The sequence below is a fragment of the Numenius arquata genome, chromosome 6 (genome assembly GCF_964106895.1).
Source record: "Numenius arquata chromosome 6, bNumArq3.hap1.1, whole genome shotgun sequence".
Taxonomy (NCBI): domain Eukaryota; kingdom Metazoa; phylum Chordata; class Aves; order Charadriiformes; family Scolopacidae; genus Numenius; species Numenius arquata.
The window spans coordinates 35,312,296-35,321,478 of NC_133581.1; the positions used below are offsets into that span (position 1 = coordinate 35,312,296).

Below are 9,183 nucleotides of genomic sequence, written 5' to 3' on the forward strand. Positions count from 1 at the left end.
CCTACTTTTGTCCTTGTGATATGCTCACCACTAGAGAGATTACTGAAGCTTCTGTCTCCTGTTCTTATGTGAGCAATGCCTGCTGCTACTAATTTGAAGGAAACCATTTAAGATTCCATCTAAACATAGGGAGGCATTGAAAAATAGAGAAGATATCATACCATCTTTTGCCCTTGATTACTGCAAACTGGTCATAGTCAGTTAAGCTGTCTTAAAGCTGACACCACAGCTTTATGAAAGCTAGGCTCGCTAATGTCATGCCATCTTATTTGCAAGATCCAATCCAGGAATTAGATAAGATAGCATATTAAGAAATTTCTGATGTTCAAGAAGTTGTATATGTGCACGTGTTTGAAAATAAATTCCCTGGAGCATCTATGCATCAAAGCCAATGAAGATACTCAGAAATTAACTCTGAAATACACACTGCAACTGCAAAATCACTGACAGAATCACACTATTATTCTTCCTACGTCACAAAAAGTAAACCAGGTGATATCTGTAGCAAGCACCTTAAAGTATTTATGGCTAATAGATCTTACCTGTGATTAAACTGGAGATAATTAAAGGGAGGATCAGCATTTTTAGCATCCTCATAAGTATATCTCCTGGGAAGGCTATTAACATGATGATGTCAGGGTCAATAGGTGTTGCTAGACGAAGAAGACCCCCACACAGTGCACCCAGGATGACACCTGGAAGAAGAATAAAAGAGAACAAGGTAACATAAATATACCTGATTGTACATTGATTACACAGAAGAACAGTCTAGAAGAAAAACAGTTGCACAAAGCAGCTGATTTTTGGTACAGAGACAGACTCTTGGAAGGCTTAACCTTCTGATTAATACAAGGCTGTAACATGCTTACCATGTACCTCATGATTACAGAGAAGTGGTCCGGACAGAGAATCTTCTGACAGCTGAGCTTACATCTAATGTGCTATTCCCTTTCTGCAAATACAAACTTGCTGCAAACCACAATGTTATTGAGGTTTACTAATACCATATAGGCCTTGCAATACATTGGGGGATAGTCAAATATAATTCATATCATTGTTCTACAGCTGGCAAATTTAAGACACTAAGAGGTGAGTTGATTTATATAAGGCCATACAGAACTGACAGAAGAGCCAGGGTTAGGGCCCAGGTCTTCAGAGCATGATAGCTAGCTCTCAGCATAAGAATGGTACCCCTTGAGAACAAGGTCAGCACAAGTAACTATTTTACAGCCTAAGAAAAACCCTGCAGGAAAGACAGAATAGTCTTGTGAGGAAAACAGAGTCAAGTTTTCTTTTGGGGTTTTGAAAGGGACTGCCTGACCAGAAATATCGCACCTACCATTGAAGAAAACTTGCTTCTTACTACTCATTTATTACTCCTTCCCTTTCATGGTCTGCATCCTTTTCTTTGTGCTAATGTTCTCAAATCACAACCAATCCCTTCATCACTTATTTAGATTTGTACAGTCATAACACCTAAACCCCTCTCTCAGGATTGAGGCTGTTAAGGGAAAAACAGGCCATGTTTACTTTCATAGCATGGTCTTTGTGAATGGATATTTTATGTTTACGTCCAGGATACCTTTGTTTTTCTGATCCCAAGCCCAGGTCTCAAATGTAATAAAACTTGACAGCAAGGCCCGAGTTGTGATTTGCAGCATCTATAGCTCTTCGAAGTATCAGTTTGATACAACGGAAAATATATGCGTATTTAAAACTTTTCCTGGAACTGCATCAGGCACCTTCTAAAGATGATTCAAAGCAAATACTAACTAAACACTTCAGCAGGATGGGTTTTGAAGGCTGAAAAATATGGATGTGAGATTTGCAGCTCAAGACCAGCTGCAGCTGGTCTTTCAAACAATAATAAAATAGAGTGTGTCTATGAATTTGTTGCATTTGGCTGTTAGGCTTTGAGTGAAAAAGAAACAGGCAAAGAGCCAGTGAACCACAATAAAATGTCAAACTGTTCCATATTTGGAAGCTGCTAAAGCCAGAGGCAATATTCAGGATGAGATCACGGAGCGCTGGCTTACAGCTACAGAGAGGGGCATAAACTTTAAAAACAGTGGAGCGTAAACCGAGAGATAAAAGATGAAGCAAAAGAAATTTTGAAGAGCTTTTATCTCTATTTCAAATAACGGAGAGGAAAAAATATGTAGTGTATTTCGTTCTACTGAATGACATCGATCTGACTGGCCTTGGGACTTCGATTACGCTCCATTCAAAAGCAGACACAGAATGTGTCTCCGTGGTGTGGATCTGCTCTGTGCTGTGTCAGCAACACCCTGCACGCCTGAGCTACGGCGACAATGCCTACGGGCACCCTATGTACCTTCTGCCTGTGCCACTGGAATAGCTGATGACCACACGCAGGGTCTGTGGTACCATATGAACAGATACAGATAAAGACAGAACGTTGAGACCAGCAGATATACCTTACCGAACACAGTGAGAGTCAAGAGCAGATTCCTGTGGAGCGACTGGCAGAACTGCACACATATGTTCCTGGATCTGTGCTCCACTGGACTTAAATGACTTTCATGCATCCGCACTTCTACTTGCTTAGGCATATTGTTGGCACTAGAATGAAAAATTAAAAAGAAGTAACAGTTATAGCACAGGATGCCAAAAGTGAGAGGAAAGTCTGGATTACTTCCATCATATATAACTGGGGAATCTGATGCATATTCCAGTGCTTCCCACATTTCACAAGCACTGTGTATTTGCTGCTCTGAGGAAGTTTCTGAAATGCCAATAGTTTCTTTTTCTAAAGGTGTTGCCTTTAAAGTATTTTTGGTAGTTATCTCTCAAGCGGTGGAAACATAACCAGAATGAAGTCGCTGGACACATCATCCCAATTTGTTTCATGGACTAAGCTATTGGTCTTGAGCTGTAAAATTCAGTTTCCCCAAAGATCATGGCTGTCTACTTAAGTAGGAGAGATGCCTGAAGAACAAAGTTTCCATTATCACGAAAATGAAGATTTTAATACCTTATTTAATTCCAATTCAGGAAAAAAGTTTTAAAATGAGGATTTATTTGCAAAATAAGCATTCCAGAATATTTTGCCTAATCTTCCCAAAATGTTTCATTTTAACATTAACATTTTATTGTAATATAATCAGAATTCTGCAGTCAAAACAATCTTTTTCAATTTGGTTCTAATGAGACTTGAACAACTGCCACTGACAATTAGTCAGAAAACTATGCATTCCCCAAGAAAATCTTTGGTTTCATTGAATTGGCAGTGTTTAGAGGAAAAAGTTTTTTTACTAACTCTAGTTTATATTTGGGTAAGTGATATGCACATGAGCGCAGGACTTCGAAAGCCATGCCTCTAACTTCCTCAATGCCTGAGAAACCATTAGCAATAGACTCCCTATTAAAACGTACTCAAAAAAAATACTAAAAATACAACTACAAATAAAACATAGTTTCCCTAAAAGTTAAGGCTGTCTGCTTAAATATGAGAAATGGGTAAAGAACAATTTTTTTATTATCAAGAAAATGTATTTTTGAGAACTTGCCAGATTAGGGCAAGATGTTAGAAAAAGGAAACCAAATCTTCCTCTACAACAGTAGACTGAGGTCTATAGACCTAAAACAAGTCTGAAGAGACATATAAAGTTTCAATGTTCTCAGTACTAAACCATTTCCAGGGAATCAAAACTTTTTTTTTTTTTTATTGTTATATATAGTGTAGCTTGTTGTCTTCATAGTTTCTCAACAGAAGGTTACGATTAGATCTGTGACGATTTTCAGCCACATAAAATGTAGATATCCAAATACCCCTGGAGAAGAGAAGGAAATGAGGACATGAAGCTCTTTAAGAACATTCCAAAATTTCCAGGAACTTAATACCGTATTGTGTGCTTTCAAGCACAAACTACGGGTTTTATACTCTCCAACTCATCAAGATCACAAGTGAACCTTCAGCAGGGACTGAAATTCTGCTTGATATGGGTTTTTTAAAGAAAAAGACCCAGTACTAAAATATGCTAACCACACAAATCTGCTACAAAAAGTGCTGACAGATTAATATCATCACATGAAAAATGGTACCACAAAGGATAAAAATCTGAGCATTTGCACTGTTAGCACTGCTCTTAGCAATGAGATTGTATTGTTCCAGGCTTTTGAGTGTATTGCAGGGGGCAAGGGGAAGGGAGAGGAGGGGAAAAAAAAAAAGAAGTAAAAACCTTCTGCAAAGGATAAGGGAAGCTTCTTGTGTAGCACATGACAAAACCAGTACTTTGCACAAGAAATTTTCTATCTAATTACTAGAAGCTGAAAATCTGTTTGATGTCTGAATCATGTAAATTAACTTGTGTCTTATGGACTGAGTTACAGAATTATAGAATGGTTTAGGTTGGAAGGGACCTTAAAGATCATCGAGTTTCAAGCCCCCCCTGCCCTGGGCAACGACACCTCCCACCAGACCAGGTTGCTCCAAGACCCGTCCAGCCTGGCCTTGAACCCCTCCAGGGATGGGGCAGCCACGGCTTCTCCGGGCAACCTGGGCCACGGTCTCACCACCCTCACAGCAAAGAATTTCTTCCCCAGATCTCATCTCAATCTCCCCTCTTTCAGTTTAAAACCGTTACCCCTCGTCCTATGGCTCCACTCTCTGATCAAGAGTCCCTCCCCAGCTTTCCTGTTGGCCCCCTTCAGGTACTGGAAGGCTGCTATAAGGTCTTCCCAGAGCCTTCTCTTCTCCAGGCTGAACAACACCAACTCTCTCAGCCTGTCCTCACAGCAGAGGTGCTCCAGCCCTCTGATCATCTTCACGGCCCTCCCCTGGCTGGACCCGTTCCAACAGGTCCTGTCTTTCCTGTGCTGAGGACGCCAAAGCTGGACGCAGTATTCCAGGTGGGGTCTCACCAGAGCCAGGTAGAGGGGCAGAATCACCTCCCTTGCACTGCTGGCCACACTTCTTATGATGCAGCCCAGGATGCTGTTGGCTTTCTGGGCTGCAAGTGACCACTGATGGCTCATGTTGAGCTTCTCATCCACCAACACCCCCAAGTCCTTCTCCTCAGGGATGCTCTCCAGCCGTTCTCCACCCAGCCTGTATCTGTGCTTGGGATTGCCCTGACCCAGGTGCAGGACCTTGCACTTGGCCTGGTTGAACTTCATGAGGTTCACATGGGCCCACCTCTCCAGCCTGTCCACGTCCCTGTGGATGGCATCCCTTCCCTCCAGCATGTTGACTGCACCACACAGCTTGGTGTCGCCAGCAAACTTGCTGAGGGTGAATTCACTCCCACTGTCCATGTCACAGACAAAGATGTTAAATATGGTCCCAGTACTGACCCCTGGCTAACACCACTCATCACTGGGCTCCACTTGGACATCGACCTGTTGACTGCAACCCGTTGAGTGAGGCCATGCAGCCAATTTCTTATCTGCTGAATGTATCATCTGTCAAATCCATGTATCTCCAGTTTTGAAACCAAGATGTCATGTGGGACAAGTCATCCTCCTTGTGCTGTTTTTGTGCTTCTATTTGCACCTTGCAAATTATATTTATCTCCAGCAGAATGCAGAACTTTTTGCGCCTGAAACCTGCAGTCACATAACTGCAAGAAGTTCCTATTGAAGTCAATGGAAGATACACAGACATAAGTTAGGGAAAAATCTGGGCCCTTATGGAACTGGATTCCCCTGCATGTGTCCTACTCCTCTGCTGTCTGTCACTGACATTCGTGCACGCTCACATGTACCACTTTACTCCATACCATGAAGGCCACAGTGCCATGTTAAAGCATGCATGGAAGGGTCTTAAATATGTATAAGGCTTTCTTGTGCTTCAGATTTTCTTGCTGAAGGAAAAAATTAATGCATGACAGAGTGGAGCTTGACTGCACCCCAACTCATTTGCAGTGCTGGGACTCATGCAAAGCCAGAAGTGTACCAACAACATGAGCCCCTCCTATGCAACTGAACACCGCTAATATAATCCCTGTGTTAATGGTACCTCTGTACACAGGGAAGTATCACAAAACAGTGCAGAATGCGTTTTAGCAGCTGTGGTCTTTCAAACTTGAAAATTATTACCTTGGTCAAATAAATCATTGAAGCTCAGTGCGAGCTTCTATGGCTATTCAAACAAATGAATTCAAACATTCATTCTGAATGCTCCTTTGAAACCCATCAGACCAAAACTTCTTTTAGTCTAACTTCACTGAAGCCAGAACATGATAATATAAATTAATTCTGCTCATTATTTTCATATGTCATAGTGAAAAGAAGCCAAATAGCTAAGCTCCAAAATAGGCCCACAGAGAGCTTTAAGAACTGAGATCTTTAAAGAAGATAATATTTTCTGCCAACTACAGGTGCTTGAAAACTTTGACAGGAATAATAAAAAAATGAGCCAAATATTGGAGAATGTGTAGTCACATGAAACAGCACATACCAAGAGCTAGACGTATGTGGTGGCTTTGAATGATTATGATCTTCTGCCTAGCCCAACATCACCTATCCTTCTCCCTTTTGAGGCAGCACTTATCCCTAGAAAAGGAGAGGAACTCTTTTGAGCCCAGGAGATTTGATTTTTATCCACTTTAGGATAGTACAGTAGTGCCTCAAAGTGAATACCATCTGTATATTCACTGATTTCAAATATGCTCTACCCTGCCAAGGCTTATATGTAAGTGCATTAACAGAAATTAGCATCAGAATTAAACTGCAATTTTATTGCCTTTTTAGCAAAGAAACAACCTCTTGCCTGAATAATCAAGAATTTAGCTACTTGCTCTTTCCACTGTCCCTCATCCCCACAGTATGCACAAGGTATAAGAAAAAAGTCTATCCATAAGCATTTGATTTTACTTTATATAAATATTTACAGTTAGTTAGTTTTGCATGTGAGATATACAGTGCTATATGAGATGATCCATTTATCTGCAATTTTTAAGCTGTAGTCTGTTTCTCTTGCCGGTTGCTATGTTTAATGGTGTCAAAATGCAGGAAAATAAGTTATTAAAACACCAGTGTCCTCAGGATTTTTTGTTCCTATTTCCTCCAAGCATTTTTTCTTAGGTCTTATTTTACCTCTCTCTGGGAACGTCTGCTGTTCTATTTCTTTTCAACTGCATTTTTCTTTCTCTTATTCCCACTGAAGTTTCTAGGCCTAAAAGGCTGGAAAAACTGTTTGCTTCTTTGCCTGGGTTACCAAATATAACTCCTTTCCTCACAAAAGTTAAAGGTTAACAATTTATACAGTGCTTGAGTGACAATGCTCTTTTATTTTCAATCAGTTATGGGGAAAGAACTCTGCATCTCTCAAATACTCAGTTTTGGCATAAACCTAGAGCAGAGACTAGAGGGAAAATATAATTGTTCATCTAAATGAAAAATGTAGGCAAAGATCATAACAAGGTTAGTGAAAACATACGCTGTGGACAGGGTAAATTAGCAGAGACCATGTTTAATCTGTGTAAGGTATTTCAGCTGTGACAATTAATCAAGCAGATAATTCCCAGTATAATAACTCTACTTTGGCTAGTACTACCTAGAGATTAATTTGGTCTTTAGTTTCGGGAGATGGTGAGCTGCTTAGAGGACAGGTTCCTGTTAGTATAGAAAAAGGCTATTTCTAAAGTAGGACAAGAGAATGAAGGTACATTTTTGGGACCTGGCAAAATAGCTCTTGGAGGTTTACTAAGGGTTCTTTAGTAGAGAGTCAGAGTTTCAGCAAAATATTTAGGAAGGATTTAGGGAAATAGCATTTTCTTCTCGGAATACCATGAATAAAGCATCAGTTTATGTTTTGTAGCAATCAGTTCAATCTAAGTAGCAGGAGTTACTCTTCAGAAAACAACCTTGGAGAGACTGGCTTAAGTTTCAGTTCAGGGCCTAAGAACATCTCTTGAGTTATATGTTTGCTGTCCAACCAAACACTGCTCTCTTCTGAAGCAATGAGTAAACAGCAAGCATAAATGTCAGTACTTGATCAGTTGTGCCTAGGAGGACTGGCCTTCCTAAGGAAAAGATTAAAAAAAACAAAAGGGGAGGGATTTCACTGAGGAATCCAGATTGTCTGCAGCAACTCTTGTGAAATTAGGGCTCAAGCATCAGCTTAACAATAAACTTCTGGTTTGAGTTGAAATAGAGCTGTCTGCTGCTTTAATTAATTATATCAGACATCAGCTGCTGAGCTTCTTTTGGGAGACAGTCTGGGACTATATTGCTCCACTGTGCTGTGGCATGTGCTGTAGTGGGGGGGGTTATTTTCTTAGAATAGATATATTTTTCAAAGCACAGTGGAGCTGGTAAAGCTCATCATATACAGCCACAATATGACCAGCCATGCAGGGGAAACAGCTAAAATACTCTTACTCTGCAAAGTATACGTTAGCTTTGGTATCATTCCTGCTATGTGATGTCCAGTTGTTAAAACACTGTATTTTACATCAATAAAATATTCTGGTCAGGTCCACAAATATTAAAAAAAATGCAAAAACAAATACACAAAACTACTACAAACAAGAGTGACATAAGCTTTAGTCTGCATTAACAAGGGGTTTATTTTAAGCCTCTTGCTGCCACTAAGCCCTTCTATTGAATTTTAACTGCATTATGTAGGTTTTTTCTTGTTATTTGTAAGACATTAATGAATTCTGAGTGGAGATTTAGACATTTACCATGGAGCCTGACTTGACCTGGGGAGTGGTATTACAAGCAACACCCCGAAGCACGACTTGCCTTTTTGCAGTGGGAGAAGAACTTTTCTCCCTGGATCATTTTACAATCATGTTCTTTCCTCTGAGTTAGCATCTAGTGTACATTCTGTGAGTTTAACATAATCTTCTGAATGTGTTTAATCATAGAATATCAGGACAACCAGGTCATCGGGCCCATTCAGCATGGGTTTATGAAAGACATATCCTGCTTGACTAACTTGATCTCCTTCTATGACAAGGTGACCTGCTTAGTGGTGGAAGGAAAGGCTGAGGATGTTGTTTACCTGGACTTTTATAAAGCCTTTGACACCATTTCCCATAGCATTTTCCTGGAGAAACTGGCTGCTCATGGCTTGGACAGGAGTACTCTTCACTGTGTAAAAAAATGGCTGGATAGCCACAACCAAAGAGTTACAGTGAATGGAGTTAAATCCAGTTGGTGGTCAGTCATGAGTGGTGTTCCGCAGGGCTTGGTATTGGGGCCAGTTCACAG

General features: G+C 40.5%; 1 protein-coding gene across 1 annotated transcript in view; it reads right to left on the reverse strand.

The window, feature by feature from the left end:
• The window catches only part of SLC1A2 (solute carrier family 1 member 2), a 31,102-nt gene extending 28,523 nt beyond the window's left edge, over positions 1 to 2,579 (reverse strand). The window contains 2 exon segments of the mRNA XM_074148816.1: positions 292 to 695; positions 2,444 to 2,579. Coding sequence (XP_074004917.1) covers positions 292 to 695; positions 2,444 to 2,573 — 534 coding nt within the window. The 5' untranslated portion in view covers positions 2,574 to 2,579.
• Positions 2,580 to 9,183: the final 6,604 nt, after the last annotated feature.